Below are 20468 nucleotides of genomic sequence, written 5' to 3'. Positions count from 1 at the left end.
TCAGATGAGCGAGAAGAGACACAATACTTCCCATTAATTTAGGTGCTGGATCAACACGAGAACACTAGAAAGTATCCCGTTGAAATATTTGCAATCGAAAAATTAGTACAAATTTTTGTCGATGTTGGGATTCGAACCCGGGACCTTCTGCATGGTAAGCAAGCGCGTTACCACTGGACCAACCGTGCCCCCAAATGAAAAAATAGCTTCTGTTCTTGGTCGATCTACAATTCTCCATAGAAAAAAAACTTAGCCGGTACCTCACTATTGAAAACAAACTTTTCAACTAGATTGTCTGAGGTCTGTATGATGTACCTATTTGTTCGTTTCACCATAAATTTTGCCCGGCTATGAAGATCTTTATGAAGACCGAAAACTGGAGTATAGGGACAAGGATCTCAGATCTATCTTATTAAGCTGTGTCCACACCTACCTAGCCGACGGCCGTTGATCGAGGTGGGCTGAAACCGTACAGCCGTCCACACCACACAGCCACGAAAACATAGAAATTCCACCTTGACAGGGTGCCACACGTTTAGGGTATTGTTGGGTTACTTCCCCGATTTAGGCTGTTGGAATGCTATATTATAGTGTCGAGCTTCCCGATATAGAGTTCAGTATTAGAGTGCCGGAACCCCGTCACCCGATTAGGCTGCCGAACCCTAGTTTTTTTCTCCGTGTACCCTCTCAAAAAAAAACTGCGGTAAATCCCGTCTATCAAAATAATTAATTCCGAGCACAGTTGATTTTTGATTATTGATTTATGAGTTGTATTTGATTTATTAAATTAAATAAAAAAAAGTTGTCTTATTTGTTCCGAGAAAAAAGTGGCGGACATGATAAATTAACCCAAACTGTCCCACTGTACTTTTTTCAATCTTTAACGAAGAACAATGTAGGTACCTACCTACCACCTAATTACCTATTATCTACACTACTAAATAGATCAGTTGCGCTTACTTGGGTGATATTTCAAAGTCATAGAGCAGGAAAAATGAGGACCAACGGATTTTCTTTTTCTTCTACGACTTCTAGATCCCGAGATAAATCGATTAAAAAAATACCGGTAAATCGTGAACTTTGACGTCACGGCATACGCTCCCGTAGGCGAAGACGTCACATCAAATGTCCCGAGAAAAGCTCCCTCGCAGGCAACGCATTAATGTGTTTGTGCGCATACGTTTCTGCGCAGTTCTTCACCAACCTTTGTGTTAAGGCCCGTTCCCACGTGTCGTGAGTTCCATATCCGATTTTTTTTTTTCCGAATGTCCTGTAAGTAGGTAATGTAATTTAAAAGACGGTGTTCCCACTACCTACCATGCGACACGATTTTTTACTCTACAGTCTACTGCCATAATATGAAAACCTTTCAACCACTCGGGTTGATTCATGTTAACTTTAACTTGTCCTACTACCATAGTAGCTTCCATAAAAACCAATAAATCACAGTCATAATTAATTAATTCATTTCTAATGAACTTTATGACTTTATTAATCTTGCATGATAAAGACATGAGCTTCCAAGTTGGCAAGTTCTCATGGTATGATGGTATTCTTAAGTTCTTCGTTAGCTGTTGTTGGTCGTATTTTACCATGTAAAATTTATGTTTGTGACCATATTTGGGCGGGATCGTGGAATCCGTGATTTATTGGAATCGATGTCGTAAAGAGAACTTTTCCTTTTGCTTACTCATAGATTTGGTGTCTCGTTATCTATGATTTTTTATAGAGATACCTAGTTAGGTACCTACATCCAGCTTTTTAGTACCTGACCTAAATTTAAGATCTTATTTTTAAGTACAGAGGTACCTACCTTTTTTATTTATTTAGATTTATTAGCACCTTTTGCATTGCACATAAATGACAAATCTTATTAAATTTAAGTTCTTCAGGTTTTATTATTATTGGTCACGACATCGACATTGCAATATTTTAATGAGGATAATGTACCAAGATGTAGATGAATCATCGTCATACCTACGGTTTTGATTTACTGATCTTATTAATAAAGATTGATTAAGAGAAGGACTTTTCTAATTTCTACATTTTGACTTCTGGTATTAGGTTCACGATTTCTAACACAGATCAGTCACGAGTACTAACTCGCTTTACAGAAAGTCCTGTAATCTACAAATTTAATGTTCTCTACCGAGACCAGGGCCGTATTGAAGGCTTCATTTTTACTCCTTTAGCCTTTACTACCGAAAATTTGAAGCATCAATCCTTCCGTATAATAATAATAACAATAATAATAATAATAGTGTTTATTTATACTGCTCGCATAGGACTGAAAAGTCCCTTTACTCCAGCAGTAGGCTACTACTATTATTGTGGTCAAATTCTCAAATTATATTGAGGATAAAATTCCATACCTCGGCTGGGATTGAACCCACACCCTCCTGTTTACCAGGCGAGCGCCTTGACCACTACACCACCGAGGCGCCTTGACCACTACACCACGTATAACAATAAAAGCTGATCCGTTATGAAATTATAGCTTCTGAAGACCTGATTGGACCTAAAAATAGATAGGTTGTAAGCTTTGTCATTGAGCGGGAGTACCAGTAGGAAGCTCTCTTAGTGATCCTGAGAATTATCTACAAATCTGCTCTAACGACAGCTCGATACTGTCTTGGTGGTCAAATTCTCAAATTATATTGAGGATAAAATTCCATACCTCGGCTGGGATTGAACCCACACCCTCCTGTTTACCAGGCGAGCGCCACTACACCACCGAGGCGCCTTGACCACTACACCACGTATAACAATAAAAGCTGATCCGTTATGAAGTTATAGATTCTGAAGACCTGATTGGACCTAAAAATAGATAGATTGTAAGCTTTATCATTGAGCGGGAGTACCAGTAGGCAGCTCTCTTAGTGATCCTGAGAATTATCTACAAATCTGCTCTAACGACAGCTCGATACTGTCTTGTTATCTCTAATTAATTAGTTTGTTTCAAACAGACTCCAAAAATAGACACTCCTCACTCTGCGTTTGGAGTTGTTTCCTTTTGCGTCAAAACACAAAACCTAGCGAACGACAAATTGGACAACCAGAGAGATAGTAAAGGTAGTGGCTGAGCTCTAAATTTGGCTAATTACAGTTCGATAATGTCACAGGTAGAATGTAACAGGTACTGAGAATGTAACAGGTACCTACTCAGAATGCAACATGTATGAAACAGAGTCATAAAGTACCTGGTGTACAGCATAAGGTATCTTGTTTACACCTTGTTTATGGTTTGGACTTTGCTACCCAGGAGGTACGACGCATTATCTGTGTGGTTAGAACGATTACTGGGTCTGCAAAAACTACGAGTACCAATCACCGTTATAAGAGGGAACAAATCGTATTTCCCGTAGATCTAAAAACTGAGGTCTTATCGTCCCGAAAGCAAAGAGAGAAGAAAGACAGGATAGAAGAAAGCCAGCCATACTGAGAGCGAACTTTATCTGTTTAGGATACAATCCGCTCCGGGCAGGAATCGAACCCGCGACCTAGCGAAATAGGTAATTAGGTACAGGATACAATCCGCTCCGGGCAGGAATCGAACCCGCGACCTAGCGCTTACAAGGCAGAAGCACGTACCAAGGCTGGCAACGATAGATATTTCAGTTACTTCATCTGTAGCAAATGCCTACATTGCTTAAATAGGTGATTTAGGCAAGCTAAGATAAGATTGAACGATTGGAAGTTCTTAAAGTTAGATCCTGTAAGCTCAGAGGTGTGTCCATGAAACCTCGTTTCCACAGAGCTCCTATTTTGGTCATAATAGAGAGATACGACTGGCTAGTGTTAAGGTGAACATACCTAAAACATATTTTTTTCGTGTATCGGCCTCCGAAATTTATTTTCAGAATGAAATGTTCGAACAGAATAAATCATAAATTAATTGTGTTGTTTGTCATTCTGGGCATAAATAATTGGCATCACGCCAGATGACACTGGAAGTATCGAGATTTTGAAAAAGAAATCTCTGGCATTTCTGAGCTAGAAAATTGTGAAATCTGGAAAAAAATACATCCACCTACAACCAACCACCTACCCACACCATGATTTCTGTTGGGCCGAAATCCCTTCCGGTTTTCGTGACCTCCATGATAGGTAGGTCGATTTTTTTTTTATATATATATAAAGATGAGTGTTTCACCGCCGTTTTTATTTCGTAGCGATGAAACAACTGCTACATTAGACGCTTGTGGTCTGTGTCGTAGCATGCCCATCTCGTAGTATGCCTCTCATCAGATGAGCGAGAAGAGACACAATACTTCCCATTAATTTAGGTGCTGGATCAACACGAGAACACTAGAAAGTAACCCGTTGAAATATTTGCAATCGAAAATTTATTTAAATTTTTGTCGATGTTGGAATTTGAACCCGGGACCTTCTGCATGGTAAGCAAGCGCGTTACCACTGGACCAACCGTCCCCCCAAATGAAAATAGCTTCTGTTCTTGGTCGATCTACATAGAAAAAAAACTTAGCCGGTACCTAACTAGTGAAAACAAACTTTTCAACTTGATTGTCTGTCTGTATGATGTACCTATTTGTTCGTTTCACCATAAATTTTGCCCGGCTATGAAGATCTTATGAAGACCGAAAACTGGGGTATACGGACAAGGATCTCAGATCTATCTTATTAAGCTGTGTCCACACATTATCAAACACAAAAAGCCCACTCCGAGGCTTAGGTGTAGGGGCGAACAGCCCTAAAGGATGGGTTAAGCTACTACGAATCTACGAATCTGCCCCGGGAAGATTTTATCCTGATAGGTCGTAAAATTTAGAAAAAGTAGTTGTAGTAAAATTCATAAGAGTATTAATCCATCAGAGACTAACCTTTCGGTGACATGCATTCTTGCTAAAATCAAACTACAAAATGCCCAGCCTAGATATTCTTGGAGGATAGTGCGTCTGCCTTGTAAGCGCTAGGTCGCGGGTTCGATTCCTGCCCCGGGAAGATTTTATCCTAAGCATCAGATAAGGTTCGTTCTCGGAACGGTTGATTTTCCCATGTTTTCCTTCTCCCTTCGCTTTTAGGATGATAAGACCTTAGCAGTTAATAGGTAGAGTTCCCTCTTCCCTCTATCAAACAAAAACGACTTCCATAGAGTAGGTATTATTGAGTCATTGATAGGGAACTCTTCATTAACTGTCACAAGGTTTTTGCCAATCCCCCGTCCGTCCACAATCACAAGGACTTGACCGAATTCGGTGCAAAGAATACCGTCAGATTTCCAATGATAAAGGTCATGTCACCCATTCATTTTTTCACCACGCCCGACGTTAATTACCCCGATGGGACCTATCTTCCGTCTCATTCTTCATCGCCATTTCTGTCAGCGTCTGAGAATGATAATTACGATTCGAACACAAAACGAGGTTGATAGAGCAAAACGATGAAATAATTGAAAATTTCTTGTTTTTAGGTCTTTTTTTTTTACCAATAATATTATTGCGAACATTCTTTTATTTCTGTTTGAGATGGGCGTTGAAATATCTCTCACTTCGTTAGTTTTTGAAAATTTGTAAAAGAGAAAAAAATGGTTTATGAGATGGTGGTCCTTACCTAACCTACCTACACCTTTTCTAGAGCAGCAATGATGGAGATTCAGAGCTCACAAGTCTATAATAATTATTCCTTTTCCTATCTAGGTAGGTTTTGATTTTTTTTTTTTTTTTTTTTTTTTTTTTTTTTACCAATAATATTATTTGCGAACATTCTTTTATTTCTGTTTGAGATTGGCGTTGAAATATCTCTCACTTCGTTAGTTTTTGAAAATTTGCAAAAGAGAAAAAAATGGTTTATGAGATGGTGGTGCTTACCTACCTACCTACCTACACCTTTTCTAGAGCAGCAATGATGGAGATTCAGAGCTCACAAGTCTATAATAATTACTCCTTTTCCTACCTAGGTTTTGAATGCCGTTTCAGAGATTCTCTTTTGATCTTTGTTCCAGGTCGCTATGAACCCGAAGAACACCGTATTTGACGCCAAGCGGTTGATAGGCAGAAAGTTTGAAGACCAGAAAATTCAGGAAGACATCAAACACTGGCCGTTCACCGTCGTCAGTGATGGCGGAAAACCCAAAATCCAAGTCGAGTACAAAGGAGAAATCAAAAAGTTTGCCCCCGAAGAGATCAGCTCCATGGTGTTGACGAAGATGCGAGAAATAGCAGAAGTGTACTTGGGAGGTAAAGTGTCTGAGGCAGTCATCACAGTCCCCGCCTACTTCAACGATTCACAGAGACAAGCCACCAAGGATGCAGGTTAGGTACTGCTCATTGGTGGAGATGTCCAAACTCCAAAGACGGATTTTAAAATTTAGTGGAGATGTCAAAACTCCAAAGATGGATTTTCGATGTTTGTGGGGATGTCAAAAACTCTAGTTTGGTTTTTAGATATTGGTGGAGATGTCAAAAATCCAAAGATGGATTTTAGATATTGGTGGAGATGTCAAAACTTCTTTTTTGATAGGTACTAGATATTGGTGGAGATGTCTATCAAACCTCTAGAAATCTCCTTGAATTTTCCTACAAAAGCCGCCTCAACAAAAATCATCCATATATCAGTGCACATTCTTCTTCCTCTTCCATTTTATTTTTATCGGATGTGTAATTTGGCTTTTGAGTTTAAAATTGGATGAGATGCGGATGACAAAGAAGAAGTGGAGGAGGAGGAAGAGGAGGAGGATATTAATGGATGCGACACAAAGCTTTGTGAAGGAAAAGGGGTGATGTGGTTGTGAAGGCAGGGGCGAGGTTTAGGTTGAAGGGTTTGAGGGTTCGATTACTGAAATAATCTATAATTCTGTAACAACAAAGGTCTTATCGTCCCGAAATCGAAGAGAGACAGTATAGGAGAAAGCCAGCCTTTCCGAGAACGAACCTTTACTATTCTGTTTGAAGTTCGTCACGGGCGGGAATCGAAGCGATCTAGCGGTTACAGGCAGTAAGACGGAACTTATTCGTGCGACGAATAAGTGTCCGTGGACCATCCGCCCCGGGCGGGAATCGAACCCGCGGCCTAGCGCTTACAAGGCAGACGCACTACCAACTAAGCTAACTAGGCTGGCTTATACCCATCTGAGTTCTTGTCCTTTCTCAGTTTATCAGAGCAATTAGGAAATCGTTTTGGAGAAAGTCTTTTATTGTAGCTATTTTTTTTTTCTTTTGTAGAAGTTAGTTATTTTTCCCTTTTACTGAATGTCGCACTTGATCAGCCCGTACTAATCGAAGGGGAATGGGAGGGAGAAGGAGGGGAAGGGAAGGAGATAAAGTTACACAAAGACGAGATAAACTATTGACAGGAATCCGCATTCTATAGAAAAAGGTAGCTTCCCCCCCTCTTTCCTTTCTCTCCCACAAATAATTCCCCCTTTAGTTCCCTCCAATTGAAATCATTCCCCCTCTCTCGATACCTTTCCTACCACCCAACTCCATTCTTCAACACCTTTGCTACTGTACTCTCCTTTCTTTTTCTATAAATACCTCTCTGTGATTTCTTCCCCTCCTTCTTTCCCTCTCCTCTGATTCCCTCCCTCCGCGATAATCTTTCCCATTCAATAAACCCTCCTAATCGAATTAGAGTCATGAGCCGTCAGCACCGCCAGAAACAATACAGAAAATGATATTAGTAGCACTAGTGTTATAGTGGGAGTGAAAGTAGTGGTGTGTACTAGTGTACTTCATGGAGGATAGGGGTGCTTTGCTTCCTTTTTATTATTATTACTTAGGGTTCACCCGTCCTTCGTACGGGACCAAGCATAACTTTGAAGTGCCGCCATTTTGAATCAGGATGGAATCTGACAAATTTAAGTAACCTATGTCACCCTCAAACTCTTCTTGACAACCACAAAAAATCTCACCAAAATCGGTTCAACCGTTTTCTCGTGGAAAAAGGACAAAAATTCCATTTTAGCGTAACAGAGCAACAGACTTTATTAAATAGTGTGGGAAGTTCTTTTCTCACTAATTTATATTTATAGCAAACCTGATATAATATATTTTTGCACGATTCTAGCAATTTGCAAACAGTTCTACAATTTTATTTATTGAGAAAAAGGAGATAGCTTCCCCCTTTTGGAAAATCTCACGCCACATCACTGAAGTGAAAGCAATAGCAGGAGCAGCATTATCAACAGCAGCAGCATCAGTATTATTGGCAGGAAAAAGCGACACCACTTTAATTCAATTGAGGCGAAAGAGAGGGGGTGTTATTCAGTCATAAAAAACAATACCACACATATATATTCCGGAATAGGGTCGTACAAAAGATGTGACATTTTGAGTGCTGTCCGGGAAATTCTGTGCAATATATTGACGGTTCTTGTTTATCTACATTTACGTATTGAGTTTTCTGCAATAGGAGTTCTTGTTTACATAGGTTGACTAAATTTTTTTTAAGGTGTGTCCAGTCATAGTCGACCGGCCATGGATCGATGACGACTGACACGTCCACACTGCTTCGACATCATATTTTCCTCGTCCCCTAACATGAAAGCGAGAATAAAGACTCTGTACAAACACATTACTCCTACCCCTGAAAAAGCTCTATTACCTGAAGACCAAGATTGATTCCCTAAAGATATGGACGACTCCTCACAAAAGAGAAGACAGTTCCTGGGCAGCTACACCAAGTCGTAGGCCACCTTATTTATTTGCCGCAAATGGCCTGTGTTGCTAAATTGTGTAAAAATAAAATAAATAAAATAAAGGGCAGCTACACCAAGTCGTAGGCCACCTTATTTATTTGCCGCAAATGGCCTGTGTTGCTAAATTGTGTAAAAATAAAATAAATAAATAAATGTCCTACTTTTTAAAAATTTGATCTGGAGACCCGGGCAGCTACACCAAGTCGTAGGCCACCTTATTTATTTGCCGCAAATGGCCTGTGTTGCTAAATTGTGTAAAAATAAAATAAATAAATTAACCCTCATTTCGTGGAAAATGTTGAAAAGGTTGTGATCAAAATATCTCAAGTTCTCAAGAACGGTTTGTCGTAAAGCAATGAAATTTGGTATGATATACCGATATGTTCCAAGGACGCGACTGTAACAATTTGGTAAAAATCGGATAGTCACCCACTTCCTGGGCAGCTACACCAAGTCGTAGGCCACCTTATTTATTTGCCGCAAATGGCCTGTGTTGCTAAATTGTGTAAAAATAAAATAAAAAATAAACAGTTATTTTTTCTGGGTTTTGACCTCAGATTTGGATTTTTCCCAACTTTTTACATAGGAAGCGACCTTTTATTTATATTTTTTACCCATTTGCAACTGCTCCATTAGTATAATTATAATACCTACTACCTTTACCTATGATCTTACCATCATCATCAGTTCAACGAACCAACCTTTGTCTTAAGGCCCGTTCCCACGTGTCGTGACTTCCATATCCGATTTTTTTCCGAATGTCCTGTAGGTAATGTAATTTAAAAGACGGTGTTCCCACTACCATGCGACACGATTTTTTTACTTTACATTGCCATAATATGAAAACCTTTCAACCACTCGGGTCAATTCATGTTAACTTGTCCTACTACCATAGTAGCTTCCATAAAAACCAATAAATCACAGTCATAATTAATTAATGCATTTCTAATGAACTTTATGACTTTATTAATCTTGCATGATAAAGACATGAGCTTCCAAGTTGGCAAGTTCTCATGGTATGATGGTATTCTTAAGTTCTTCGTTAGCTGTTGTTGGTAGATACTTATTATAGGTACCATACTTCGTATTAACCATGTAAAATTTATGTTTGTGACCATATTTGGGCGGGATCGTGGAATCCGTGATTTATTGGAATCGATGTCGTAAAGAGAACTTTTCCTTTTGATTACTCATAGATTTGGTGTCTTGTTATCTATGATTTTTTATAGAGATACTTAGTTAGGTACCTACATCCAGCTTTTTAGTACCTGACCTAAATTTAAGATCTTATTTTTAAGTACAGAGGTACCTTTTTTATTTATTTAGATTTATTAGCATCACCTTTTGCATTGCATATAAATGATAAATCTTATTAAATTTAAGTTCGAAGATGTAGATGAATCATCGCCATACCTAAGGTTTTGATTTACTGATCTTATTAATAAGATTGATTAAGAGTACGACTTTTCTATATTTTGACTTCTGGTATTAGGTTCACGATTTCTAACACAGATCAGTCACGAGTACTAACTCGCTTTACAGAAAGTCCTGTAATCTACAATTAATGTTCTCTACCGAGACCAGGGCCGTATTCAAGGCTTCATTTTTACTCCTTTACTACCGAAAATTTGAAGCACCAATCCTTCCGTATAATAATAATAATAGTGTTTATTTATACTGCTCGCATAGGACTGAAAATTCCCTTTACTCCAGCAGTAGGCTAAAATGAGATATTTTTACTTCTGTCTTCCTTCTCTTTTGCATAAGATTCCGATATTCAATCGCCAATGAAAATGTAACAGTTTACAAATAAGATATTTTTACTTCTGTCTTCCTTCTCTTTTGCATAAGATTCCGATATTCAATCGCCAATGGAAATGTAACAGTTTACAAATAAGATATTTTTACTTCTGTCTTCCTTCTCTTTTGCATAAGATTCCGATATTCAATCACCAATGGAAATGTAACAGTTTACAAATAAGATATTTTTACTTCTGTCTTCCTTCTCTTTTGCATAAGATTCCGATATTCAATCGCCAATGGAAATGTAACAGTTTACAAATGAGATATTTTTACTTCTGTCTTCCTTCTCTTTTGCATAAGATTCCGATATTCAATCGCCTTCAGAAATGTTTACAAATGAGATATTTTTACTTCTGTCTTCCTTCTCTTTTGCATAAGATTCCGATATTCAATCGCCAATGGAAATGTAACAGTTTACGAATGAGATATTTTTACTTCTGTCTTCAATTTCTACATTAGATTCGTGTGGTCTGTGTCATAGCATACCCATCCCGTAGTATGCCCTTCATCGGGTGGGCGGAAAGTCCCTATCGCGTGGCCAATCGAAATACTAGAACATTTTTATTTTTTTGTTGATGCTGAGCATCGAACCCGGGACCTTCTACACGACAAGTACGCACGTTACCACTGGACTAACCGTGTCCCCTCATAGAAAATCTGTTGTTGAATATAGGAAACTTGTGCGTTTGTTTTTTTTATTAGCTACCCTATGATGTCTTTATGTTTACAAATAAATTAATTTGTGATTTTTCTTCTGAGTGCCTTATCTTTTTATTATAGAATGTTAATTCTTTTTACCTTTTATTTGTACATATTCTTTGTAATATAGTGAGACACATTTGTATTTCTATTTCATGTTTTCAATATAATACTATTTATTATGATTATTTACATCATGTAAAATATGAGCGAGCGGTGTGTTTTCTCTTTGAGCTTTATTGTTTTCTCAGATAGATGGGCTTTGTGTCTTAGTGTTGATAAAATTTTATGCCTCGGCTGAGATTGAACCCACGCTCTCCTGATTACCAGGCGACCGTTCGTCATAACCACAGCACTGCCGAGTCTAACTCGGTGAACTCTACCATAATGGTAGAGTTCACTGGTCTTCTGGTCTAACTAGATAGATAATAGCCAGAGAAATAGGCCCAGAAATATGTTAACATTTTTCCTCCTCCTGACAGCCTCGTTTGTGTTCCCTCTCCGATTTTACCCGTGTCACGAAGAAGACGTCACATCAAATGTCCCGAGAAAAGCTCCCTCGCAGGCAACGCATTAATGTGTTTGTGCGCATACGTTTCTGCGCAGTTCTTCACCAACCTTTGTGTTAAGGCCCGTTCCCACGTGTCGTGAGTTCCATATCCGATTTTTTTCCGAATGTCCTGTAGGTAATGTAATTTAAAAGACGGTGTTCCCACTACCTACCATGCGACACGATTTTTTACTCTACAGTCTACTGCCATAATATGAAAACCTTTCAACCACTCGGGTTGATTCATGTTAACTTTAACTTGTCCTACTACCATAGTAGCTTCCATAAAAACCAATAAATCACAGTCATAATTAATTAATTCATTTCTAATGAACTTTATGACTTTATTAATCTTGCATGATAAAGACATGAGCTTCCAAGTTGGCAAGTTCTCATGGTATGATGGTATTCTTAAGTTCTTCGTTAGCTGTTGTTGGTCGTATTTTACCATGTAAAATTTATGTTTGTGACCATATTTGGGCGGGATCGTGGAATCCGTGATTTATTGGAATCGATGTCGTAAAGAGAACTTTTCCTTTTGCTTACTCATAGATTTGGTGTCTCGTTATCTATGATTTTTTATAGAGATACCTAGTTAGGTACCTACATCCAGCTTTTTAGTACCTGACCTAAATTTAAGATCTTATTTTTAAGTACAGAGGTACCTACCTTTTTTATTTATTTAGATTTATTAGCACCTTTTGCATTGCACATAAATGACAAATCTTATTAAATTTAAGTTCTTCAGGTTTTATTATTATTGGTCACGACATCGACATTGCAATATTTTAATGAGGATAATGTACCAAGATGTAGATGAATCATCGTCATACCTACGGTTTTGATTTACTGATCTTATTAATAAAGATTGATTAAGAGAAGGACTTTTCTAATTTCTACATTTTGACTTCTGGTATTAGGTTCACGATTTCTAACACAGATCAGTCACGAGTACTAACTCGCTTTACAGAAAGTCCTGTAATCTACAATTAATGTTCTCTACCGAGACCAGGGCCGTATTCAAGGCTTCATTTTTACTCCTTTACTACCGAAAATTTGAAGCACCAATCCTTCCGTATAATAATAATAATAGTGTTTATTTATACTGCTCGCATAGGACTGAAAATTCCCTTTACTCCAGCAGTAGGCTACATAGGCGGCGATAGGGGGGGGCTTAAGCCCCCCCAAAGTTATCAGGGCCTCTTACACTAGATAAAATTGGATTTCAGAATAATAATCCAAAACACCATTTTTTACTTTCCTTATCCTATAGGAAGGAAAGTAATGTAATCTGTGAAGAAAATGGTTAACCCCGGCTTCAAAGTCATATTCAACCATGTGAACCCAAGTGTACCGAACGATCTACTTTTGCAAGCTATCTCAAAATATGGGCGTCCAATTTCCCCCATCACGTACGTCAATACTGGTCTTCGGGATGAGAGACTACGTCACATTTACACTTACAAACGCCAAGTTTTCGTGGATAATAAAGATGCCATCCCTAATTCCTTTCAAGTCTCTCTCGGCTCTGAACTCAACACAATCTATTTGACCATCGACTCCCTCAAATGCTATTCTTGTGGTTTAGAAGGTCATGATCCTGAGAATTATCTACAAATCTGCTCTAACGACAGCTCGATACTGTCTTGTTATCTCTAATTAATTAGTTTGTTTCAAACAGACTCCAAAAATAGACACTCCTCACTCTGCGTTTGGAGTTGTTTCCTTTTGCGTCAAAACACAAAACCTAGCGAACGACAAATTGGACAACCAGAGAGATAGTAAAGGTAGTGGCTGAGCTCTAAATTTGGCTAATTACAGTTCGATAATGTCACAGGTAGAATGTAACAGGTACTGAGAATGTAACAGGTACCTACTCAGAATGCAACATGTATGAAACAGAGTCATAAAGTACCTGGTGTACAGCATAAGGTATCTTGTTTACACCTTGTTTATGGTTTGGACTTTGCTACCCAGGAGGTACGACGCATTATCTGTGTGGTTAGATCGGTTACTGGGTCTGCAAAAACTACGAGTACCAATCACCGTTATAGGAGGGAGCAAATAGTATTTCCTGTGGGTCATCCTGTATGAGATGCTGGTCGGATCCCCGCCCTTCCTTGCCAACACGTCCGCCGAGACCCAGTATAAGGTGAGTTCCGTGGTGCGGAGTGAAGGATCTGACTCAAGGGTTATCTTTGAACCCTTGAGTCTTTCAAAAACTGAATTTGGAATTAGCGATCTGCAGCTAATTCCAAAGACAAATTACATCCTCGTGTACCAGAGGTTCTATGTCGCTCTGTACTCACAATCCTCTTTAAAGGAAGGATAGAATCAACAGAATAGAAGCTAGTGATAGGAGAGAAGAACTTGTTTATTCTGATCGAATGAGACTTGAAAATCCCTGTACCCCGGTAGTTTAAACGGTGTCTTATGTTAGTGTTCTATAAAATCTTTTTAAGGGATCTACCACCGGAAGCAAAACAGCGATGAAAATTCCAACCCAAACGTACTTTTATCCAGTGGTTTTAGTCAAATCCCGCCGCTCTGTACTAATTTTTTGAGAGACCCTTTCTAAATTCCGTGCATTTTTTTCGGCCTAAGGGTAACTTTATTTAGTTCGCGAACCAAAATCCAGCCATGGGCAAAACCCCCGCTATTGGGATCGATCTGGGCACTACCTACTCCTGTGTCGGCGTGTGGCAGCATGGCAAGGTGGAGATTATTGCCAACGACCAGGGCAACCGGACTACGCCATCCTATGTGGCGTTCAACGACACGGAACGGCTCATTGGGGACGCCGCGAAAAGTCAGGTAAATGGCCAACTTTGGTGTAAAATAAAGGAAAACTATGATTGTGGCAGCATGGCAAGGTGGAGATTATTGCCAACGACCAGGGCAACCGGACTACGCCATCCTATGTGGCGTTCAACGACACGGAACGTCTCATTGGGGACGCCGCGAAAAGTCAGGTAAATGGCCAACTTTAGTGTAAAATAAAGGAAAACTATGACTTTGGACTTTGCTACCCAGGAGGTACGACGCATTATCTGTGTGGTTAGAACGATTACTGGGTCTGCAAAAACTACGAGTACCAATCACAGTTATAAGAGGGAGCAAATAGTATTTCCTGTAGATCTAATAGTGACGAGCCCTCTACGACCGCAACGGCGAGCGGTCTGGCTAGGGGACGTTAAACAGGCTAGGGGACATTCTCTCTGTTTTTAAAGAACAAGCACGATGGTTGACTGCGGTTTAGGACGAGCCAATCAAACATGGGTAGAGACCCTGGTGTATGACAGAAAGAAACAAGCTGGGCCCGTCCCTCTAGGAATTTTTTAGCCCGTAGTTTACTCGATCGTGGTTAAAATTAGTACCTATGTACCTACCTATTTTGTTTAATATTCAGTTTATTGTAATTTAATAAAGGAAGGACGGACTAAAAAGATATCCTTTCTTTATTCTGCCATCACCATTCGGCTACAGCTGAAGCCGCTATAACAACAAAGATTGAAAGTTCTCAAAGTTAAAAGTTACTCGTAGATCCTGTAAGCTTAGAGGTGTGTCCATGAAACCTCGTTTCAACAGAGCTCCTATTTTGGTCATAATAGAGAGATACGAGTGGTCTTATAGTGTTATGGTGACATCGGATCAAGATAAGCTCATAGATAGATAAAAGCTATGTGTTAGCCAGTGGGGGGGGGGGCATCTGGGAGACCTTGGAGCTTATGGTTGAAGACAGTTCAGATATTACGCTCAAAATAGGTAATTAGGTACTTTGGTGAGTAGGTCGTTTGTATGAATGCCGTGTATTTTTGTGGGTATGCAATAGGGAACACATTCTCAAGAATAATTTTATTATTTCCTCACGTGTCTTGCTTAGGATTTGTCGAATGTGTAGGTAATCTACATGGCCTAAAAGAAAATTGTCTACCTAGGTACCTGGACCATAATTTTATACATTGTAGGTTATTTTATAATTTCTAAACCTATTTTACCTACCTAGGTATACCCCATCTATAATTTTCAGAATGAAATGTTCGAACAGAATAAATCATAAATTAATTGTGTTGTTTGTCATTCTGGGCATAAATAATTGGCATCACGCCAGATGACACTGGAAGTATCGAGATTTTGAAAAAGAAATCTCTGGCATTTCTGAGCTAGAAAATTGTGAAATCTGGAAAAAAATACATCCACCTACAACCAACCACCTACCCACACCATGATTTCTGTTGGGCCGAAATCCCTTCCGGTTTTCGTGACCTCCATGATAGGTAGGTCGATTTTTTTTTTATATATATATAAAGATGAGTGTTTCACCGCCGTTTTTATTTCGTAGCGATGAAACAACTGCTACATTAGACGCTTGTGGTCTGTGTCGTAGCATGCCCATCTCGTAGTATGCCTCTCATCAGATGAGCGAGAAGAGACACAATACTTCCCATTAATTTAGGTGCTGGATCAACACGAGAACACTAGAAAGTAACCCGTTGAAATATTTGCAATCGAAAAACGAGTACCTACAAATTTTTGTCGATGTCGGGATTCGAACCCGGGACCTTCTGCATGGTAAGCAAGCGCGTTACCACTGGACCAACCGTGCCCCCAAATGAAAATAGCTTCTGTTCTTGGTCGATCTACATAGAAAAAAATTTAGCCGGTACCTAACTAGTGAAAACAAACTTTTCAACTAGATTGTCTGTCTGTATGATGTACCTATTTGTTCGTTTCACCATAAATTTTGCCCGGCTATGAAGATCTAATGGTGGGTCCAGACTTGAAACTTGGACTTGAAATTTGGTATGTAGTTCACAAATGTGACAAGGATGCAACAGAAAACGTTTAGTTGAGATAGATGCTGCGCTTGGCGGTATTTTGACCGCTTTTGGACGGATTTCGACCGTTTTTTGGCGGTTTTCAGCTTTTTTTGGCGGTAAAAGTTAGGGTAAATCAAGCCCCCCCAAAAATTTAGGCAAGAACCGCCTATGGTTTAGTTGAGATAGATGCTGCGCTTGGCGGTATTTTGACCGCTTTTGGACGGATTTCGACCGTTTTTTGGCGGTTTTCAGCTTTTTTGGCGGTAAAAGTTAGGGTAAATCAAGCCCCCCCAAAAATTTAGGCAAGAACCGCCTATCACGTAAAATCAAATCTGACGAATGCGAACGTTTTTCATGTACCTATCCGAGAATTTTTGTACCGATACTCAACTAGTAATGGCCTATTATAGTAGGTACATCATTTGCATTGCATTGCACGATGCTTTGCAAACACGTCCAAACTAGTGCAACGCACATCAAACATCAAAGACATTCGCCAGAAAACCCCCAACCTCTCGGATACCCACAAACGTTTGCTGCAATGTTCAAAAAACTTTGCTGCAACTTTCTCAAACACGTCCAAACTAACGAATTTTATTGCATTGCACGTTGCATTGCACAAGTCTGGACCCACCATTATGAAGATCGAAAACTAGGGTATAGGGACAAGGATCTCAGATCTATCAAGCTGTGTCCACACATACCTAGCCTACGGCCGTTGATCGAGGTGGACTGAAACCGTACAGCCGTCCACATCCACACAGCCACGAAAACATGGAAATTCCACCTTTACCCTCTCAAAATAGGGAGAGAAATAAATAAAAAAAACTGCGGTAGATCCCGTCTATCAAAATAATTAATTCTGAGCACAGTTGCATTTTGATTATTGATTTATGAGTTGTATTTGATTTATTGAATTAAATAAAAAAAAGTTGTCTTATTTGTTCCGAGAAAAAAGTGGCGGACATGATAAATTAACCCAAACTGTCCCACTGTACTTTTTTCAATCTTTAACGAAGAACAATGTAGGTACCTACCTACCACCTAATTACCTATTATCTACACTACTAAATAGATCAGTTGCGCTTACTTGGGTGATATTTCAAAGTCATAGAGCAGGAAAAATGAGGACCAACGGCTCCGTGTTAGCTATTGACGAGGGATCTCTGTTCCAAGTGAAATCCACCGCCGGGGACACACATCTGGGAGGCGAAGACTTTGACAATCGACTGGTGACATTCTTCGCTGACGAATTCAAGAGGAAACACAAGAAAGACATCCTGGCTAACACCAGAGCTGTGAGGAGACTGCGTACAGCTTGCGAGAGAGCCAAGCGAACCCTCTCATCAAGCACTGAGGCAAGTCTGGAGATTGATGCTTTACATGAAGGCATTGACTTCTACTCCAAGATAACTAGAGCCAGGTTTGAAGAACTGTGCATGGATCTATTCAGACAAACACTAGCACCTGTAGAGAGAGCGCTGAATGATGCTAAGCTGGACAAGGGCAGTATTCATGATGTTGTGCTGGTGGGAGGATCCATCCGAATTCCCAAGATCCAGAAAATGCTACAGGTAAGCCAATCAACTGCTTAACTTTTTCCTGAAATCAACCTATACAAGTATACATAGCCCTACATAAAAAGATACCACCCCTCATTTTTCGTGACTTCTACTCCAAGATAACTAGAGCCAGGTTTGAAGAACTGTGCATGGATCTGTTCAGACAAACACTAGCACCTGTAGAGAGAGCGCTGAATGATGCTAAGCTGGACAAGGGCAGTATTCATGACGTTGTGCTGGTGGGAGGATCCATCCGAATTCCCAAGATCCAGAAAATGTTACAGGTAAGCCAATCAACTGCTTAACTTTTTCATGAACATACCCTAAATTTTAATAGTCCCACATAAAAAGATACAACCTCTCATTTCTCAAAGTTCCCTCAATTTAACAATATTTCCCCGTTGTGCTGGTGGGAGGATCCATCCGAATTCCCAAGATCCAGAAAATGCTACAGGTAAGCCAATCAACTGCTTAACTTTTTCCTGAAACCAACCTATACAAGTATACATAGCCCTACATAAAAAGATACCACCCCTTATTTTCCCTAAAATTCCCTAAGTTCCCTAAAATTAACAATGTTTTCCAACGCTAAACTCCACTTCCTCTCCTCCTTCTCCACCAGGACTTCTTCAACGGCAAATCCCTCAACCTGTCCATCAACCCGGACGAGGCAGTCGCCTACGGAGCAGCCGTCCAAGCTGCCATCCTCAGTGGAGACACCAGTTCTGCCATCCAAGATGTCCTGCTGGTAGACGTAGCACCTCTGTCCCTGGGAATAGAAACAGCCGGTGGCGTTATGACCAAGATCGTCGAGAGGAATTCTCGTATCCCGTGCAAGCAGCAACAGACATTTACGGAGCAGCCGTCCAAGCTGCCATCCTCAGTGGAGACACCAGTTCTGCCATCCAAGATGTCCTGCTGGTAGACGTAGCACCTCTGTCGCTGGGAATAGAAACGGCCGGGGGAGTTATGACCAAGATCGTCGAGAGGAATTCTCGTATCCCGTGCAAGCAGCAACAGACGTTCACCACGTACTAAAAAAAAAAAAAAAAAAAAAAAAAAAAAAAAAAAAAAAAAAAAAAACAAAACAAAAACAAAACAAAAACGTCCACCCGCAAAGTCTTGTTAATATTTGGCATCCGGGCCAAATCGAGGGCAAATGGGTAGGGGAACATTTTTAGGCCGGATGCCATTGGCGGCCAGCTGAGGTTTACTCCAGAATGCTGTCACTATTCAGGTAAGTTATTTTATAACTCTTCTTTAATACCCATCACTATGGGAGTCTACAACTTCAATTGCTGGAGGTGTCGGGTTCAATTTCCGCTGGAGTTGAAGTTTTTCGGCTCTTAAGTAGAAAATCAAGTTATACCCAGCCATTTTTAGTTTGCCTTTTTAGTTTGAGTATCGATCAATATGGTGGTTGGTGGTATAAGTTATAATCATTAGAGCTGAGTATTATGTATGTGGGTAATATTACTACATGGAGGACCAACTCACATTTCAATCCAATTCCTCTCTTTCAACCGAAATCCTTCTCGCATTCCAGGTACCAGAATGCTGTCACTATTCAGGTAAGTTATTTTATAACTCTTCTTTAATACCCATCACTATGGGAGTCTACAACTTCAATTGCTGGAAGTGTCGGGTTCAGTTTCCGCTGGAGTTGAAGTTTTTCGGATCTTAAGTAGAAAATCAAGTTATACCCAGCCATTTTTAGTTTGCCTTTTTAGTTTGAGTATCGATCAATATGGTGGTTGGTGGTATAAGGTATAATCATTAGAGCTGAGTATTATGTATGTGGGTAATATTACTACATGGAGGACCACCTCACATTTCAATCCAATTCCTCTCTTTCAACCGAAATCCTTCTCGCATTCCAGGTGTTCGAGGGCGAGCGTGCCATGACCAAAGACAACAACCTCCTCGGCACATTCAACCTCACGGGCATCCCTCCAGCACCCCGAGGGGTTCCCAAAATAGAGGTCACTTTCGATTTGGACGCCAACGGTATCCTGAACGTATCTGCCAAAGATAGCAGCACGGGGAAAGCCGAACGCATCACCATCCAGAACGATAAGGGACGCCTGTCTAAAGATGACATTGACCGCATGCTGGCGGAGGCGGAGAAATACAAAGCCGAGGATGATAAGCAGAGGGAACGCGTTGCCGCGAAGAATAAACTCGAGAGCTACGCGTTCGCGGTGAAGCAAGCCGCGGAGGACTCGGGAAGCAAACTGTCCGACGCGGACAAAACTTCTGTGTCGCAGGCGTGCTCCGCAACACTGACGTGGCTGGAGGGCAACTCCTTGGCGGAGAAGGAAGAGTTTGAGGACAGGCTGAAGACGCTTCAGCAGACGTGTACACCCATCATGACCAAG

The 20468-nt window shown here is 40.1% G+C and overlaps 1 protein-coding gene across 1 annotated transcript; it reads left to right on the top strand.

Annotated features, from left to right (window-relative positions):
- Positions 1-5953: 5953 nt before the first annotated feature.
- On the top strand, positions 5954-20468 carry LOC103506759 (heat shock 70 kDa protein cognate 2-like; the record flags this gene model as incomplete). Its single annotated transcript, XM_017442995.1, has 7 exons — positions 5954-6272; positions 14347-14522; positions 14573-14675; positions 17648-18102; positions 18713-18927; positions 19607-19661; positions 19971-20468. Coding segments are annotated over 7 exons (1821 nt in total), but the record flags the coding sequence as incomplete, so codon positions are not given.

This window comes from Diaphorina citri, unplaced genomic scaffold, assembly GCF_000475195.1.
Source record: "Diaphorina citri unplaced genomic scaffold, Diaci psyllid genome assembly version 1.1 scaffold260, whole genome shotgun sequence".
NCBI classification, from domain to species: domain Eukaryota; kingdom Metazoa; phylum Arthropoda; class Insecta; order Hemiptera; family Psyllidae; genus Diaphorina; species Diaphorina citri.
Note: the sequence above shows the minus strand (reverse complement) of the source record. Positions and strands in the feature narration are given on the sequence as shown.